The following is a 20,217-nucleotide window of genomic DNA, read 5'->3' as shown; positions in this document are numbered from 1 at the left end:
GGGGGCCCAGGGCCAGGGCCCCCGTACAAAAGTTGCTTAAGTGATTTTCGGGGGGCACCACAACGACCCGACGTATTATGATATATATGTATATGTATATGTATATGTATCTGCTAACTCGTTTCGCAGCTTTTACTTTTCCATTAGTGCAGAAATTCTGCTGAATGCATCCCCAAGGTAACCTTTGACTCACATTTCCAGCACGCCCGCACCACCGCCCACTCCTCTGGCTGGGATTTTAAAATCCATTTGAAGATATTTGCTCAATAGCTGCAGTACGGGTGCCTCTGAATACACAGAAAGCAGAAAAGCAAAGAAAAGAAAAAAAGAAAAATAAAAAAAAAAACAGAAAACAGAAAAAGCAAAAGCAAAAAATATATGTATATACATATGTATGAAGAAGCCAGAGCGTCGCATTATGAGAGGACAAAAATTGAAAACTAAAGTGCACTTGTGCGTCCTCCTCAGGGAGCGGGAGAGAGGAGCGTTGGAGAGGAGCGTTGCTTCGGGAACTCCGGGTCCGGGTCCGGGTCCGTGTCTGGATCCCGGCCCAGTCAGTTTCGACCAAATTTCAGCCGACAAAAGGCCAGCCAGCTCGTTAGCATTGACTTCACTTGGCTCGGTTTCTTATGATAAGGCCATGTGTTTTTGGGCTTATGGATTGCACCGAACGCATAATGGTGGTCCCCTTTTAAAAGTTCCAGCCGAATATTCCGACCATCGAATCATGGAAGAGTTTCAGTTTCAGACGATTATCCATGAGTTGGTATAAATTTGTTGGCAGTTCGTCGATGCCGTTCCTACTAGGTGCATGATAGTCCGTTCAGATTCAGATTCAAAGTCTTGAAGGGAAACAAATTTCGAGCTGTTTTCCCCATCTACTTTTTTTCTTGTTTTGTTTTGTTTTGTTTTGTGTGTTTCCAGCTATGAATGCTTGGTGGCACACGAGTGGTACTTGTGGCACGCGCACCATTTTTCAGCACAAATAACGAGGCAAATTTGGGTAAACGCCAGACAGAAGTGGAGAAAAAGTGAAGTTGCTCCCTGGATTTCTGGCTGGCATGGAATATGCTCACATTTTGCAACGAAATCGAGGCAAACTGATTGATTGACAATAAGCGTAAACTGCCAGCTAAGACGAATGCGATGAGGCTCCCCAATCCCATATGCAGCAGCAGATACTGACAAATATGATTCGAGCGTGCTGCGGATTCCCCAAAGATCGTCAGACATTTGCCTTTGATTTATACGAGTATTTATGCTTCCCAGAGTGCGCATTTCAACATGGTTTCAAAAGGTATTCTTCCCATTTTGATAATGCCTTTCATCGATACAAATAAATTAATTGGGGAAGACAATCGTACAGTGTGCACCATTCATGTGCGCCTCTGTGGGCTTTTGGCTTTGTTTTCTGGCCCAAAATCGATGATAAATGAAGTGGAATCTGTCCGCAAAACATTATGCAAAAGTTTCATTCGTTTGCCAGTCAAAGCCATTTTCCTTGGGGAAAATGATGCGTAAACAATTTCGCAAAATGTTGAATTAAATGGGGAAAATGCCTTCTCGTCATTGTGGTTCTTGCCCTTTGTCTCCCTTCAATTAACTCAAATAAAGGCAATCGAAGCGTGTTGAGTCAGTTTTCCGTTTTGCAGTTAAGGGGCATGCCTTCTGGGGGCACGGAAGTAGCAGCAGGCGGAAGATTAGATATGTTTAAAGGAATTTAAGTGCATATATAATATATAATATAAATTCTAGAGGCGGTATTTATCGGGAAAAAATGTTCCTTTCTTTTCGGGGGAGGGCATTCGATTACAGTCTTTAAAATATACACATAAGCAAATGCGAATGCTGTTCTAAGCCCATAATTTGAATCTTAAATGTATTAGCTCTTGGCAGGTCAGATTCCGAGCGCACCGGGCGTATGCGTAATGCACTGTTGGCAGGCGCTAAACTCCGTTGCTCTGCTCCCCGCACTAATTGTTTTAAGCACATAATTATGCAGCATACAGACGGCCAGCAGAGGAGAAGACCCGACAGAGGCAGAGACAGCGACAGCGACAGAGACAGAGACACCCGCAGATGTACACAAAAACATACACGGCGTATGCGTAATATGCTAATTTATCATACTTTTTATGCTGGGAGTCTTCCACTCCCACACACAGGTCCAGGCAAACCATCTCTCCTGGCATACAGAAACTTTATGGCAGGGAAAAACATGAAAAATGCAAAAATGTAAAACAGTCGCCGACCCCGTCACCTATGCGTGGCTATAAATTTTGCTTGTTTCACTCTGTTTTGGCTCCTGCCCAGCACTCGGGAGTCAGGACACTCAGGACTCGGCTCTCGACTGCTGCTGGTGGTGCTGCTGGGTCCTTTGGTCCCGCTCTCCTCGTTCGTTTCACTTTGCTACACTGAAACAAAAGGCGGCCGCCCTGAATGGGGGAAACAAAAAAGCAAAACCTCGTTTTGGACTCTTGAGTTGAAAATTTGAAAATTAAATGAAGTCAGTGACTGTGTCAGTGACGGAAATGAGTTTGTCTCCTCCTGAATGTCCTCCTCCACCTCCTGCCACACACACACACCCACACACACACACACACACGGAGCAGTTAACGTTGCATGAAGTCAGGCACTCGGGGTATTTATGACTTTTGAAGTTGTATGTTGAATGAATTCATTAGCATTTGGCATTTGCATGTCTCCGCCAGACACAATCCAGAGCCCCACAGAACCACTCGGGGAATGCTCTGCTGAAACTCTCATCAATCATAAACTAGAATGTCGAGCGATAAATTCATCGTGTTCAATAGGCAGCAGGAGCTATACGTCCATATATACATGCATACATAAATACATGTACATATATTTCTATATACATATACGTATGTAAATTCATTGTCTAATGTATGTGTGCACTGTACAGTCGGAAAACTTACTGCTTGCTGCTTACTGCTCTCAAGTGTTGCACTTGATTGACCAAATTGAATTATGCTTTGTGGGCGTAACCGCAGATTGTGCTCTTGGCCCTTCGCTCTTATCCTGGCTGACTGCTACCGACTGTCGAACAATTCATGGTTCTGAATGTTAAGCGGGCCGGAAGGTGCAGATCTGGAAGGGTCTGGGCGCTTAAGTCTCCTAAAAAGAATGTAAATTTGCTTTGAGCTTAGCTCTTTTTTTTGTTTACATGTTTTTGAGGTTTTTATGATTTTTTAAGCTTATTAAGAATTTAATGCTATCTAAAACACTTTGTGAAATAGGGTGCAAAGATTAACGTCAAAGTTACACGTTACTCGTTTTAATATAATATAATATATTTAATAAAATAAAACTATAAAAATTCGTACATGTTTTTGAGATTTTTATGAGTTTTTAAGTTTATTCAGAATTTAATGCTATCCAAAACACTTTGTAAAAGAGAGTCCAAAGACTGAAGTCAAAGTTACTCGTTACTCGTTATATTTTTTACTGCTTATTTACTATAGAAAAATATCGGAACGATCACGACAACCCAAACATTTTTTATATAATATTGTAGAGAGATATTTAAATAAATAAATTAAACTAAATATTATTTTCTTCCTTTTATTTTAGAAACTGTTACACAACTAATTCTTCCCAGTTTTATGTGTAAGTACATACAGATATTGTTTTTTTTTATACACATACATATTTATACCTCTTTATTTTCCCCATAGTTTTCGAACAGATATAATTTTCTGTCCTGATTTTGGCATTTAATTTTCTTGCTGCTTTCGCTGCCTCTGTTTTTAATATGCAACTTTCTTTCTAATTTGCTTTACTTCGAATCCATTTCTGCGTGGCTCTCATTCCACAAATTTGCCCACCACTCTCAATTTTGTTCGCTTTTATTTCACTTAAAAGTTACCTATTTTCCGGAGAATTTTTCATACTCTCTTTCGCTTTAATTACAGCCCCTTTTCATTTCACCTTTATTTTCTCGTTGGCCTTTCAACTTTCTGTCTCTGCTTCGCTTAGCTAATTCCCGAAACAATTTCCGTCTCAATTTCGGCTTTTATTTTAATTGTTTTAGCGGGGAAATCAATTTATTATGCATTAAGGTCGGTAAATATTAATTTTTCTGTCTTCTCTTGCCTGTCTGTCGCCTGTCGTCTGTCGTGTGTCTCTGATTCTTGTTTGGGTTTAATCCAATTAAAAGTTCTTTAATAAATTGCCCCGCCCCCCCAAAAAGGCATAAATGAAATTAGAGAGAGAGACCCAACCAGCACACAGAGAAAAAGTAAGCCCAGAAAATTCTTTGAACTTTTTGGTGACACAAAGAGGAAATCATTCCGTCCGAATGGCTGGCTAATAAACAAACAGAATTTTCCTCAATTTTTGTATCTGTCATTCTCTAAATTGTAGCAAAATGTAAAAATTGCTTGATGCTATTTGCCATTTGGATTTTGAATCGGAAGTGGCAGGCAGCCCTTGATGGTCTACCTCCTAAAGTCCTACCGCTATCTGGTGCCGTCTCGCTCTCGCTGACACTCTGTTGATCTCTTTCTGTTTTTGCTGGCGACTTTGTGTTCTTTATTTACTTGTGCACAAACAAACGCAATTTTCTTTTATTGAGTGCAAATATTTGTTTAATATTTTCGCAATTTAATTTACAACCATTCACAGCACACTACCAGGACCGGTAGCCCGTACCCCGTATCCCGTATCCCTGCCACAGTCCGACTTTCACTTTGGTTTCGTTTTTGATCCATTTGGCTGGATTTGGTTTGGTTTGGTCTGGTCTGCTCGACGCCAGAGTTTGCTTCGTTGCGGACGAAATTTAAATATATTTATGTACGTACGTAGATATTTTTTTTATTCGAACGAGCGCAGTAATTTGATAAATTCCATTCCTTTATTTGCTTTAAAGCTTCGATGGCTTTGATGAATTTTTAATCAGTCGAGGCGGAGGCATCACCATCACACATCGATTGACGTTGAGCGGCAAAGAGGAACAGAAAGCGAATTTGATGCGCTTTTGGCCATGCTAGAGCAGCGCATAATAGGATTGAGGATGCAAAGCAGAAGAGATATTAAGTTACGGATTAAAAATACGCACACACCATGAATATCCCATCCATGAACACATTACATTTTTATGCTGAAAATGCACGTTTCAAGGAATTTCATCAGCTTTCCTGCGCAGGAAGATTACAAATTGAACAACGAAAAAATATTCAAATATTTGATATCAATGGGTAACTTCTGTTCTTTACAATTTCCCAAATTGGGAGTTTCCCACACGAGATATCTAGATATTAGTTCCAAAGTCCATTTTAAAGCCTTGACCATCCTGTCGTATGCCTCACGAGTGCTTTCCACTATACTCATCCTATAATTAACCTCTCGACATTGAAAGTTTCTGCCTTATTATTCAGCTCTTTTCTCAGTTATCAACACTCTTCACGAGCCTTCTCAACACTGCTTAGCTATTCAAAAACAACTTTAAGCTTCTGCTGCTGCTGCTGCTCCTGCTGCTGTTCATAATAAAACATTTCCGCCTCCGAAACGGCTCCGAGAGGCCCTCAGGCCACTCCAACCAGTAGCATAGCTGCTGCTAAGCACTGGCCAAATGAGGCAGCAGCTGGCTTGAAGCACATTCAACGTACATACATAGATAGTGGAAAAGGCATTTGTATAATAAAGTGAATCGGAGGACGCTCGAGATGAGATTTTGGCTTGTTTCAAAATCCGTGAGGGCACTGTTTCGCTAAGCGATCGAATAGAGCCATCTCATTCCAGTTGATATTCTCTTTTCCTTGCTCTTTTAGTGTGGGCTAGACAAGGCAAAAACGAGCGTGGGCGAATTCGCTCCCAGGCGAATTTCCAATCACGACAGGACAGAGCGCAAAGCTAAGGCGAACTCCCAATCACGACTGCAGAGAGCTCAAAGCTAAGGCGAATTCCCAATCACGACTGCAGAGAGCGCAAAGCTAAGGCGAATTCCCAATCACGACTGGAGAGAGAGCAAAGCTAAGGCGAGCGCAAAGCAAGAACGAGCGAGAGCGAATTATTGAGAGCACAAAGCAGATCGGCGAGAGAGACAACGGGAGTTTCAATTTGGTTCCTTGTACCCTGCTATTTCTGCATTTATTTTCCACATTGGTACCCTGTCTGATAGAAAAATCGCAGCAATGCTGCTGCTCTCCAGTTTGGGATGTAATTTATTTTCGCACTGATTCCGCTACTGCTTGTTCGGCTGCTCCTGGCCGCTGATTTTCCTACCGCTGCTCCTTGCTCCCTACTGCTGCTGATTAAACTAAGCCCAAACTCAACTCGGGTTGCTCAACAGCCGCGTCACATTTTGCTAATTGCCATGAAGAAGCAGCGGCAGTGGCAGCGGCAGAGCAGCAACAGCGGCACAAACTTCGACAAGGACGCGACGCAACTTTTCGCCCTCTTTTCTGTTTCTTTCTCCACTTCGTTCTCCCTTTGGTCTTCCACTTATACTGCTTTTGCTACCTTTAAATTAATGAAATCATAACGCAGTGACACAGCTTCCCCCTTGTCCCCTTGCCCACTTGCCTGCTGCCCCCCATTGGAGCTGGGGGAAAACTGTTTTCAGGTTGCCCTTACAATTTAATTGCTAATTTTTTCTATTTTCGCCTGCTGCCTGCTGCCTGCTACCTGCTGCCTGCTCCACCTTGAGCCCTGCTTGATTGCTGTTTTTGTATAAGAGTGGAAAATGGAGGAGCACAAGCTGAAGAGGGGCTGCATATTTTTAAATTCCATTAGCCAGGGGTGCGCGTTCGTGTCGGGGTAAATTCAATTTGCATTAGCTGGGATCTGCCAGAGCGCTCCCCGGGAGCTCCCCTGAGCTGAGCCGAACTTTAAGAGGTTTACTCGATACCAAGTTTGAACTTCCATGGATGGACGGCCTTGGGGCAGCCATGCACCAATGCTTGTGTGCAGCCTGTTGCAGTGGCAGTGGCACTGGCAGTTGCAGTTGCAGTTGCAGTTGCACTCGATTAGGCTCAACTTGGCAGAAATCTAGCTAATTGCCAGCCTTTGCTTGAGCGCCATAATTGCTTATTACACGGCAAACTAGCTCACAATTCGCCGGGTCCAACCAGCAGCAGACTCTCCATCCTGCCGCCTCGCCTCGCCTCGCCTCCTCTCCTCATGCGACACTATTCTGCGTCATTGTCAATTTGTTGGGTTGGCAGCTCCATGGCCCGGAAAGGCATTGCCTGCAGGAACAGGCTGCAGCAGCAGCGGCATCAGCAGCAGCACTAACGGAACAGAAATTGCCATTCCAGCCGTGGCATTTTGATTACATTAAGCGGGTGCCTGGGCTACACAAAAAAAAAAAAAAAAACAAAAAAAAAATAAAAAATAAAAATAGTGTTATCAAGTGAAATGAAAGAAAAGGAAGGGGAGAAAAGTATGAGTACTCTTCGTTTGCTTATCTTCTTGTCGAACCGGTTTATACTCTATGCAAATCCACTCAAAAGATCTGTGAACAAGCATTAGCAGGATGCTCTTTCTCAGAGTGGAGAGATTTGTGGCATTATTTGAATGTCTGTTCCTTTGGCTATGCATCAAAAAGCTGCACAATCGTTTTTATTATAAATATTTTCCACTGCAAATACGGAAACACTCATACACATATGTATGCAAACTGTGAAAAGAGAGAGCAAATAAAAAGAAAAACAGTTAATTAATTAAGTATATTTACACACAGCCAACACAAAAGAGCGAAGCTGCCAGAGAGCAGAGCAGCAGCCAGAGAGAGAGAGTGAGTGGGAGTGGGAGTGGGAGAGCGATAGAGAGGGCAATGAGTGGAGGAAGCCATTGGCATTGCCTTTTACACTTTTCCCTTTATTTTGCTGGTGGTGGTGGTGTTGTTGTCGTTGTTGCTTCCTCCTCCTCCCTATCCTTCGTTTTTTTTTTTTTGTATATATTTTTTATTCAGAAGCAACAATTGAGGTTAAGTGATTGTTGAGCGTGTAAGTGGCGCTCGTTAGCCGCTGACAAGACGTGTTCATCAGCATGTGGCCCACACCGACAGCGAGACAGATGGACAGATAGACAGACGAACAGACGGACACAGACGCAGTCGGCACTCAAAGAGATAGAGCGAGAGAGCGAGAGCGTGCCAGGGGCTTCCTGAAGTCGACAAACGACTGGCAGTTAGAGTTGAAAAGCGACAGAGATGGAGATACACTGCCAGCGACCGCCATTTAAATCGGTAATTTTTCATTTGACACAACCCAAAGGCTGTAAAGTTTTTCCCCCTTTTTTTTTTGGTTTGTTTGTTGTTGCTCTCTTTCTCCCCGAATTGGGGTCAAAGGCTGGCAGGTACATCAACCTGACCAATCGGCCAAAATGTTGTGCAATTAATTAGCAGCCAGCACGGCTGTGTTTTCCTCTCTTAGCCCGTCGTGTGCCGGCGAGAAATTAATTTAAAAACCACCTCACGCACTTTAAAATCACTTCATCAGTCATGCAGCAGCAGCAACAGCAGCTCCAGCACACAGGGTGCTTCATTTTCGATTTAAAGAGAGTGGTTAGTGGGTTTATTCATAGAGGGCTGATGCTTTCCCCACAACAGATTGAAGAGGCTGGGACTGGTAGTAGGGATCGAGCATCTTCAATTAAAAGATGAAATATTTTTGGGCAAAGTGTTAAAGTTCCTTTCTATAGTATTTATCAAGCGTAGTCCTGGTTTCAGTGGTGAAAAAAGAATGCCTAGTGAGCACAGCTTCTTCAAATTTGTGTAGGAATCAGCTGATAGATGGCTTATTAACCCCTTAAGGGCCGATGGCTATTGAAAAACCCATCAAAACAATACAACTTGAAGAATTCTAGCGCCAAACTGGTGAAAGATATTGTTATCATTTTTTTTGCAATGTAAAAAGTAAGATTGAACCACAAGGAGAATTTTTTGTGGGTTACCTACAAAATTTCACCTGTGAAAATATAGGTTTCTCAGGGGTCTGATAAATTATAAGCCCGCAATCGTTTTAAACAGTTTCGGACGTCCAAGATTAAAATTCAAATACCGAATTGGTGTTTGCAATAATGTTTTCATATGGAAAAACTTCCACTGGTGTAAACCAGATGAAAATAATAATGAGATTTTGTTTTCAAAGCTGAGTATTTTGGTATTTAAACACAGGTGAGCAAATGTTGTTTGTCTCTTCAAAGCAAACATATAAAAATGTCATCAAAATCGTACGAGCCTTCTAAAAGGTCACGGACCTATTGAACAGCCCTCGTATTGGATCTTCAATAAACGTCTCCAAAGTTCAAGCAACTATTTATGTATCCTTAACCTTCTTCGTTCTCAGTTCTACGTTCTACGTTCTCCGTTCTTGTGCTCGATTCTGCTTCAGATAATTCATCATAGGAATTACTCAACCCATTTCGCAAACTGTCAATCTCGGCAACACGAACACCTACACCTACACCGACACCGACACCCATACCACCCTCTCTGCCCCTCATTCGGTCTGACCACGCCCACAATCCTGCCAGCATGTACGGCAATGTTTTTGCCCCAAACGAGCTGCGCTCATTTTTATGGCCTGACATGTTTGTTCTTGCTGCTGTTGCTGTTGCTGTTGCTACTGGCATCCATACCATACACCCCCCCCCCCCCCCCACACCTCCCAACCATGCCCACTTTCCCTGTGCCATTTCTCTTTCTGGTTACCTTCACAACACACCATGTGTCTTCGGCTCTAAGGGTTCTCCTTTACCCGCTTCCTTTATTATTATTTTTTGTACATTTTCAACTGTAATCACATCATTTTACATCATATTTCATACTTCATCTTGTTTCGCTTGAATGCAAAAGAAAAGTGAGAGAAAAGTTGGGCAGAAAATACCAAAGAAAGGGGGGCCCGTATCCGTACCCGTACCCGTACCCGTATCCGTCCATCCGGTTTTGCTCGTATATTTCTAACTCTTTTTCGTTTATTGTCCCGTGTCCGTGCAACCGCAGCTGCGAGATTCGACGTAATCGCAAATACAATGGCAGCCACACAGGAAATTACTTGAATGTGGGACCTTCTTGAGCAGCACTGGATACCAGGGGGTTACCAGGGAACATACATAGGCCCAAGGAAAGCTGAAAAAAAGGTTTGTAATGCAATTGTGTTCATTGATTTAAGAAAACATGTCCATCCTAATAGAAAGCATCTCCATACACCCGGAGAAAATAGCGCTGAAATTTAAATATTTTCACTAGAAAATACCAAGATACTTAAAAGGCGGCGCACGTATGCAAATATTTTATTTATTTATTTACAGCGAGCCTAGCTTATTTACAAATAGCACTGGTTACTAAGACCTTCGGCTATGTTATTATTATATTATATTATTATTAGATGATATATATTACATGGGTTTTAGATTGGATTAATTGGTGTAAATTTCTTTCTTTTAAATAGTTTATGATTTGATCAATTTCAGTTTTTTTATGGGTTAGAGAGAAGTGTGAGTGGTTTATTGTTAGAGAAGATTTTGGAACGTATGTCGGTGAGTTGTGAGGATGGGCAGTCTTTGAGTAAATGTTCCATAGTTATTGGGACGTTGTTCTGGCAATTCGTACAAGTATTTGTTTTATTACGATCTAGGTAATGTTGATATGTCCTTGTCTGTCCTAGTCTTAGTCTAATTATTTTTGTTTGATTTATCCTTGATGCGGTGTTTCTTTTGGTGAATTGGTCAGCTGTTATTCCGTTGGGATTGATAAATTGATACCAGCTCGATGTTTGATCAAGTTTTATAAGTTTGCCCTTAAGCATGTTTCTCTTGAGATGTTTATTAATGTCTGATATACTGTTATTGTGTGTATATTTAAGGGGCATTATTGAGGCTGAGATTCATAGTAGTTGAAGTTATCGGGGTTACTAATGGCTTGAAGAGAGGATAAGGAGTCTCTACTCATCATATATTTACCGCATAGATTTAACAATTTGTATTGCCTCATCTATGGCTGTGATTTCGGCTGAATAGATGGAAGAAAAGTTTTGTAATAAGCCCACTTTTAAAGTGTTTGTTTCCGTTGGGATTGCGATCCGTGTTTGATCCTTCCGTAAATAGAAAAAGGTGATCATTTAATTCGTTTTTGATGTTAAGAAAGTGTGGTTGGTATATAGAGTCGTGTGTTTTATTTTTGTCTAGTTTGTCAAGTTCGGTATTTATGGTATTATATTGGAATTTCCAGAGAGGTAATTTTGTTTTTTATGAAAATATATTTTCAACAATCGTAGTGTAATTTAGTATAATATTTAAATTTTAAATCAAAGTGAATTCTATTTAATTTCGAAATGTTTTTATTTAAAAACGGAATATTTAATTTAAATATGGGTGGTTAATTTTTCTCTCTCTTTGCCATTTTTCTCTCAATGTAGACATTCCGATTTATAGATTTAAAGCAAATTTATCACTGATTATTAATTATGTTTATTGACGGCCGATGTCTTGCCCCCGGGGGCAAATGGAATAAATATTGTAACAATAAAACGAATCGAATCCGAATCTGAATCATTTTTATAGATACCCAATATAAATACGAGTCTAGTTTGGCATAAATATTCAATCTCTAGCTAATAATTTATGCTAAATATTGTACATGTTCATTAGCGGACACTATTTGTTGCAAGGATTTATAATTGTGTGGTGGCCCCCGGGCAATTTATAAATTTCGTTGCCACAAAGAGCCTGAAAAGCTACGTAAATCGCCGACTAATTTGATGAAATACCAGGAAAAATACGAGCATTGCTGGGCTAGTAAAAGGTCATAAAAACAGAGAGAGAACAATGAGAGAAAAACGCGATTTTCCCTCGAAATTTTATTAGCAAAACAAGCTCGAGGAAAGTTTCGGACTTGAAGTTCTGCATAATTTCCAGTTGAATGGTCGCAAAAGAGCCGGAACAAAGGACTCAAAGGCCCACCCAAGAGTCGGAAGGAGAATTGTGGCCAAACATTTAACGACGCATAAAATTTATAAATATCGGCAGAGTGAGTGAGAGAGAGAGAGGGGGGGAAAGGGGGAGAGGTCAACTCCGCATAATTTTGCATAATTAATGCAAATTGCAATTTTTATGTATTTGTATTGGGCAAATCCTTGAGCTTTCGCCGGGATTTCTGTTTGCCTTTCGCCTACCCCTTCCTCCGCTGTATTTTTTTCATTTTTTTTTTTTGCTGCCGCTAAGGACATCAATGGGAAATTACAATGTAAATTAACTGGATGTAAAAGTTTGTCCCTCAATCCTCGTACTGCGGCCTGCATACGAAAGCAGGACAAATCAGAGGATCTCAGATGGAATGGTGGGGTGGGCTGGGGTGGTGGTGGCTCAGAGTCGGGTTGTGTGTGGACTCAAAATCGAAATTGATTGTGCAGCAGTTCCACTTCCATTCCTCGTGCTTCATCTCAAAGAGAGTCCCGTCCCTCCTTTGACGGAAACTGGCAAAAGGCGGAAACATTCGCGTCAACATACACGGACGCGGACACGGACACGGACAGGGACACGGACACGGACAGGGACAGGAACACGGACACATTGGCAACAGTTTGGCACGCATATCGGATGGGAGATGGCTGGATGGCTGGGGGATGGGGATGGGGAACCGGGGGAACCGGGCAAACCGGGAAAGTAAGTTTCGAAATTGGGCCGCTGCTGTCGTCCTGACAGTCTGACAGCCGGGAAAGCTGCGTGCCAGTCTCCTAAACACGACAGGGAAACAGTCGGAAAAGCGACGGTCGGACGGGCGGACGGGCGGACAGGCGAACGACAAAAACAAAGCAGCATTAAAAACTCATCATCCGGCCACGCTGCAGCGAAATGAAGAAAAATGCCAAGGGAAAATGGGTGGAAAAATCTACTGGTGCTGCCGCTGCTGCTGCCGGCAACAGCAGGTTGACTGACATTTGGAATGCAGCGCGAATCTAGCTTATGGTTCGGCTTCCTGGTGCCTCCCACCCGCCGCCCGCCGCCCGCCACTTGCCTCGGGTCCCATTGAAGTGGCAAGACTCAAAGCCAACTGTTGTTGGCAGTTGTTGACGTGGGGACAATGAACCGTCCGTCTGATCTTGGCCAGGCCAAGAAAACTCCCACGAATCGGGCGTACATATATGTGATCACACAACAAGTGAAGGTAAACATTATTTACACCTTCCTTCCGCTGTTTAAACCCTAAATATACAACATCCTTTCTGTATGGGATTATTGGGATGGTGGTATGCAGGTGGCTTTCCCCGAAACAAATCAAACAGTTCGGGCACGCCATAGCATCATAATTCGCGAGGGATTATATGCAGCTGGCATGCCAGGCAGTGATTACATAGCGCCTCCTGCCGCCTCTTTCATTTTGTTGTCGAAAACCCTTTGAGTAAATATATATGTACGATGTGTAGGTATGGCAGGGGGGGGGTGGGAGGGCGATGGTGTGCTGTGGTGGCGACTCTCTTCAGTTTCCATTCGAGTGCATACAGACAAAATTAATTGCTTTGCACTCGAGAGCACAACTTTCGCCGCTCCATGCTCCGTGCTCCGTGCTCCATGCTCCATACCCGTCTGTGTGTTGACATTAATCAATGACAATTTGGCATGGCCAGGCGCGTCTTCGAGTAGGCAGCAGATTGTGTGGCATGCAAGCAGGGACGACAGAGAGAGAGAGAGAGTACGACAAGCCACTCGAAAGTGTCAATATCAAATGAATTGCAATTAAGCACAATTCATCAAGTGATGTGTGGGCGGGAGTGGGCGTGTGTGTGTGTGGAAAAAGAGTTTGTCAGTGGCACAATCCCCGCTGTCCGCACGTTTCCTCTGCCCTCGGCCCTCGGCCCTCGGCCCTCGCCCCCGGCATCCCCCTCCTCATCCATGGTAATGCCAATTAATGATTACTGACAGACACAGAGACAGAGCTGCTGCAATCGCATTCTCAAGCCACTTACTCGTTCGTAAGCCCTCCACTCGGGGCGTTGACAATTAAAACGTTTCGCAGCCAAACGCCTCCTCTCTCATTACACGAAAAGTCCTTTGCCGGACAGCGGACGTCATGCGGTTGTCCACATGCCCCGCGCCCCGTGCCCCGTGCCCCGTGCCTCGCTTGCCTGCCGGAAACGGAAATGATAAGCGAGTGTCAACTTGCCAACTGTTTTTATGCTACTCTTTGCTACCCTCCCGCGCTCTATCATTCCTTCTCTCCGGGGGCGTGCGTTGTGGCATTATGTTTGTAAAATTTAATTAGAAAAGTTGAAGTTCTCAAGAGCCCGGTCAGGTGTCCACCTCAAGCTCCTCCCGCCGCCCGAAGATGCCTCATTAACTCTTTCAGGTGGAGCAGCAGCAGCAGCAGCACAGGAGGGCACAAGAGTCGAAGCCACTTTTGATAAGTGCGTGTTGCGAAAAAGTTACTCGAATTTCCCATCGCCACCAAAAACGTGACAAAAACTTGTCAATGCATGCAAAGTGGAGCGGGGCTGGTGGGGCCTCTCGGACTGCGGAACTGCACAACTGCGGGACTGCGGGGGACTGGGGGCCAACGAAGCGTGTCGAGTATGCAAAATAGGATGGGTTGCAAGGACAGCGACAAATGTCCGACATTAGCCGGAGAGCGGACCAAAAAACCTGCCAAGTGCCTAGCGATTTTCAGACAGTACTCACAACGACCCTGAGATATCTCGTAAACAAGTCGTGGGTTCGACTTTACTAAGCTGAATTTATTCCTCTTTATTGGGAGCCGAAGGGCCCCCTCGCTGAAAGTTCTCACTTTCGGCTCTGTTCGTCTTTCTGCAGTGTGTGATTCCTTTCTCCCTACAATTTCTATTAAGTACACACTGCCAATGATCGCTTAGATCCTCCAGGGATACGCGCTCTACATAAGCCCATTATACCCTTAAATTCTAGCGGGAAAAGGGGTATAAAACAAAAAATGCAAAACGCAGGGCAGGGCGAGAACTTTGGGCAGGACAAAGTAGAGGAACAAGTTCGCTGGCGGTAACCTCGTTTATTATGTCATCGTCATCGTCGCACAGCGAACGGGAAAACCATTTTGCGCACCCCAGCGGGTGGTGGAAGGGCCACACAGGTGATTGGGTGGCGCGGAGTGGGGAGTGGTGAGTGGGGAGTGGGTAGAGCCCTCTGCGTCCTCTTTGAGTACGTGTCCCGGTACGGAGGAGGCATAAAACTATGCGCACGACCAAACCGCGTGGGTGAAAAGTTTTTCAAGGAAAATGTAGTCGAAAGAGACCTGCTGGAATGCGCTGCCAGTGGAGATCGGGTGGTGTGGCGGAGCTGCAACTGTAAACTTATGCAACTGGCCGCCAACTGAGCTTGTTTAGATTTATAAGCTGGGCGCTGTCCTTGCGCTGGGCGGTGGGCAGTTGGGCGGTGGGCAGTTGGGCGGTGGACGGTGGGAGGTGGGTGAAAGGAATTCAAGTCAAAAGTTGTCCTTATCAACGGGGAGCAGCCATAGAAGTTGGGGGACTTCGAAGGGAAATAAACAGGAATGTAAAATACAATGCAACCCATCAGGGTTGCCATCCATAGAAAATAAATAAAAAGATAGCGCCAGTCGATTGGATCAGGCAGACCCAAAAGAATGAGAAGCGAATGAGGGAAACTACTCTGAAGGTTTATCGACGAGGAGGTTAACCAATTAGGGTCCTCCGACTAGTGACTCTTTGATTCGTGATTCGGCGGCTGCCACGCGGCAGATGACCTGCGATTCGGGATATACAGGGCGGGCCGCCATTCAGGCCGGCTTTTCCGGAGCCGTGGCATCGATCTGCGGCATACCCATGAAGGTTGAAAAAAGGTGAAAGGTTCGGTATGAAGGATGGCATTGTTCTACACTTCGATATCTCGGGGATGGCCTCGATCTTCTCCACCGTTGTCTCGCAACCCGGTGGTGATGGGGGGGCGTGGGCGTGGACCTCCTGCTTCGGTGTGTCTCCTTGTTCTCTATGAACAGCTGCGGCTTGGGTTTGGTTATGTACAGTAATTTCCAGCGAGAGATCATTGACACAAAAGGGTCTCAGTGTCCTCCCTGCCTCCCCCTGCCATCAGTCCCTGGCCCACTGAAAACATCAACCGCAACTGCTCACATTATAAATTGATTACCACTCGCAACGTGACTAATGAACATTAGTTTGTCCAACTCGTTGCCGCTGCCGGGGACGCAGTTGTGTGCCACCAAAGTTGGGGGCCAAATGCCAGCACGTGTCCCGTGCATAGTTTTCAGAGAGGAAGTGGCGCTGGCGATGGAGGTGGAGGTGGCGGTGGAGGTGGAGGGAGGATGATGACAGCTAGGCGTATGAGCAACAATGCCCACACAGCAAGTCGGCAAGTCGGAGAGTCAGCGAGTGTCAGTCTCGCGAGAAGTGAAGTTCCCTTGTTCGAGGAGTCTCCGCATCTGACATCGTTTTGCGTGGAGTGTCGTGTCACGTACACGAGGTAAATGTTCCACGTATGGAGGGAGATGGATGGCTTGGTGGGTGGGTGAAGGACCACGACAACATATGGAGGACACACCACTACACATGCGTCTCTCCGTCCCCCCTCTGCCTTCGCCTAGTCCTAGTGCTCCACTCCACCCTTTAATCGTGATTGCAATCATTGTGGAAATTGAATTTGTAAGTAGGCAATTTTAGGCGGGCGAGGGGAAACGCGGCAAAAATAAGAATAATGCGACGCAGTGAAACCAAATTAGTGGAATGCCGGGATATAGAGCGACAGCTAAGCGAGGTTTCTTTATAGAGATGGCAATCAGTAGCGATAGCGATAGCGATATCTGGAGGATATATCGTACAATTTAACAAGGAGGGGTGCTCCTTTAGGCTTGGGTCCCCGCACACCCCCTTGGACTCGCTCCCACCTCTAGCCATTCGTGCGTACCATCCAGCAACAGCCAGTGCGTACACTTGCAACACAACGCAACGCAACGCAACGGCACAGCACAGCACAGCACAGCACACAAACTCGCACTTAGACACCCGCTCTCGCTATTTGCATAAATGCTCTCAGCCAAGTTTATGACTGACTTGCGATTGCATCCGCAATGAGGCCTTGCCTCAGCTGGCGGATATACGAAAGATATGGGGGATCGGCAGCCGGTGGTTGGGGCTGTTTTCTGTGTCGGTTGGCAGGTTATTAGGCGCTAGGCTTGCACATTTTGTTTGCCATTAAAATAATTTGCATAGTTTGTATTTATGCAGGCGGTTTGGCACAGGCACGGCTACGGCTACGGCTACGGCTACGACTCGGTTATACGGCGCCCACATCGTTTTGCATTATTAAATAATACGCACACGCACCGTTGACCCGTTTTCGGTGGGAGCTCCCGCCGTGAAAGCTCCGTGTGGGAGGGGGGGGGGGGGGGGGGGGGGAGGGGTGGTGAGGTTGTGCAATCAATGTGGAATTGAATGCTTTATAGAGGTGCATTCAGCGTATATTTGAGGTTGCTTTGGCCGAGATTGTTTTGCAAATAAATACGTGGCTGAAGTCAGTCAGGGGCCGTGGCAGGGGCCGCGAATGGCACTGAATGTTTGACTTACGAGAGCGCTCTCGCTGGGCGAGCCACGAGGTTAAACTAACATTTAGAAGGTGTTCGTTCAGGGAGGAAACATTAGACAGCTGCATTTTCGTTGCACATTCAGTATTCATTCGGCATTCAGTCACCCCGTGGGACATCATCGTAGTACCCAAAGTACAAGCGAAACTGTTCGAACAGAACAAACGTACAGATCGTGTTCGGCACTATCCGCATCAGGTTGGGCACAACTCCGCGGAAGAGTCCACGTGGTCCGAAGCGCAGCATGTAGTTCAATAGCTTCTCCGTCTTCTCCCCGTCCGGGGCTCTGGTGGTCATGCTGAGCGTTTTCATGATCTCGATGGGCTGGCACAGGGGACCGCAGAGGAGGGCCGCCGTCAGGGAGCTGATCACGTGCAGGATCTTGCTGTCGTCCTTGAGCTCCAAGTAGCTCATGTAGTTCATCTTGGCCTGGCGGTGGGGGCGGGGAGGATCAGAGGACGAACATGAGGGCTAAAGAATGCTTGCATCACCTGATCGTAGACCGCATTCTGGCCAATGGTGAGGAGGGCCGCCCGGGCGCATGAGAAGGTTCCGCCCTTGTAGAGTGACGTCCAACCCTCGTCGCGAATCACGCTGTACAGGCCATGGAAGACATGCCGGTAGTTGCGTCTCTTCTCCTCGGCAAGGACCCGGTCCACGTGCATCCTGGTGTTCACCAGCTCCATCGGTATGCCCACACATCCCGCCGTAATCCCAGCCACGCAGGCCACGCCCACCTTGTGCAGGAAGTTGTACTCGTCCACGTACCTCTTCCCGGTCTCGTACAGATGAAAGCGAAGGGCCATGTAGGTCATCTGGCGCATCAGCTGGGCACTGAGTCCATCGTACAGGGACAAGAAACCTATGTGCGAGAGGGTTTCGGCTGCAATCGCCAAAGAATGCGAGTATCTGTACGGCTTACCGTCTTTTTCGATAGCCAAACGGCCGAGCTCCACAATACTCTTACGCTTCTTGATGATCATCATGCGCGTCTCCAGAAGGTCGAGGGGGGACGTTATTAACTGCGTGGTGGCGCCCGCCAAGCCGCCGGCCCACCACCGCGGATATAACCTGCAATCACACACAGAACAGCAAGATCAGTAATAGCGATCGAGGGAGGGGAGGGGGACCGCCGCATGCCACACCTTCGGTCCTCCTTCAGGACTTCGCAGTACTTGTATAGGCACGCCAGCTTGAAGTCGTATCTAATTCTGAGTGGTCTGAGTGCACAAGCCTTCACTGACAGCAAAATGAAAGCCATCTATTAGCCATGCTTCGGCTTTCACTCCCAATTTGATATTTTTTTGATATCGATAGTAGAAAAGTCAACAAATCTAGACTCGATTGTACACAGTCTGGGCCCATCCCTTGGAATTAATTTTTGGAATCGCAATGCCTTGACCGAAACTGGAGCTGAGAGTCTTCTTTACCCTCTCTGTTGCTCTGTTGCTCTGTCGCTCGGTCCCTGTCAGAAGTGGCTTCCGTCGTGTGTCATTTCTGCTTCCGGCCATTAACATGAGCCCTCCACTGCGTTGTCTAATTGCTGCTGGTCCAAGTTTGAACTAATTGAGCCCTCCCCTACCCCCTCGTGGTCCTGCCCGACCGACTGCAGGTGGCCAACTTTCCAGTGGCCCCACCACCCACAATCCAAAGAAGTTATTGCCACGCCACGCAGGTGTTGCAAGGCTTTTCAGTAATTTGGCATAGTTCGGTGGCCACCCGTCCCTCTTCCATCCCCGGCGAAGTTTCGAGTGTGCTCTGCTCTGCTCTGCTCTGCTCTGCTCTGCTGTTCTGTTCTGTTCACACAGTTGTCGGTGCATTATCATCGCCCATTAGGCATCACCAATGCGAGAATGTGCAGTCCCAAATTGGTTGCAAGTTCGGTCAGATTACGGGGCAACTGAAAGTTATTTTCAAGGGATGGGAGGAAAGTTGGCTGCTTGTGGACGAAGATACATTTGTAGGGTATGTACATATGAACACTGGTGGGTTGTTAATTAAAAGAAGTACTTGTGGGAGATAGCTTGGGGGGAACCTCTAACTCGCACAATACTTCCAGCAATGCAGAGATAAGCCCCGGAAATAATCTTAAATCCATTACCTAATATTCTATTATCGATTATGCACTAGAGCCGTTAACAAGGGCATATGTAAATAGAGTGTAAAACGAGCGGGAACGTTGTGAGCCGCTGCCCGATACTCTGTCTCTTTTGCTTCATGCTCTCGCTCAGCTCCTTCAGAGCGTGCACACTGCACGAGGAAGAGTGTGTGTGCGAGAGAGAGGGAGAGACGTTGAGTAAGCGCGTGGAAGGGGCTTTGTTACTTCTGGCTTACAATAAAGATCCGATCTAATCCATGGCTACCCTTCTCGTCATCTTCCTTCTTGTGAGAGTCGGCTTGCACTCTCTTGAAAGCCATAAACGTCTCCTAGGCGGGCTTGAATCCTCGGCCCTCATTAGCCCTATCAGTATTGCTGTCCCATCCCGCCGGCGAGGCATTGCTTTACTGTCCGTCTCCCGACCAAGAATCTTTCCGTAGCCTTTGCCGCGATTACAATAAATGTTTCCATCTTTGCTCCTTTGATACTTGTGCTTCCAAAATCAGATCTTCATTAATGAATTATTTAAGTGAACTTTCTTTTGTCTCTATGATTTTTGGTGAACTCTAAA

General features: G+C 45.6%; 1 protein-coding gene across 1 annotated transcript; it reads right to left on the bottom strand.

Annotated features, from left to right (window-relative positions):
- Nucleotides 1-17,566: 17,566 nt before the first annotated feature.
- Nucleotides 17,567-18,809, bottom strand: LOC6599061 (mitochondrial dicarboxylate carrier). The gene is made up of 4 exons (XM_026993169.1): nt 18,694-18,809; nt 18,471-18,619; nt 18,040-18,410; nt 17,567-17,977 (listed from the first exon to the last, which is right to left on the bottom strand). Exons 1-4 carry the CDS (start codon nt 18,807-18,809, stop codon nt 17,648-17,650), a joined length of 966 nt encoding a protein of 321 aa, XP_026848970.1. The 3' UTR covers nt 17,567-17,647.
- Nucleotides 18,810-20,217: the final 1,408 nt, after the last annotated feature.

The sequence above is a fragment of the Drosophila persimilis genome, unplaced genomic scaffold, assembly GCF_003286085.1.
Source record: "Drosophila persimilis strain 14011-0111.01,24,50 unplaced genomic scaffold, DperRS2 tig00000808-arrow-arrow-pilon, whole genome shotgun sequence".
Lineage (NCBI taxonomy): Eukaryota > Metazoa > Arthropoda > Insecta > Diptera > Drosophilidae > Drosophila > Drosophila persimilis.
This window is presented reverse-complemented; position numbering and strand designations above follow the sequence as displayed.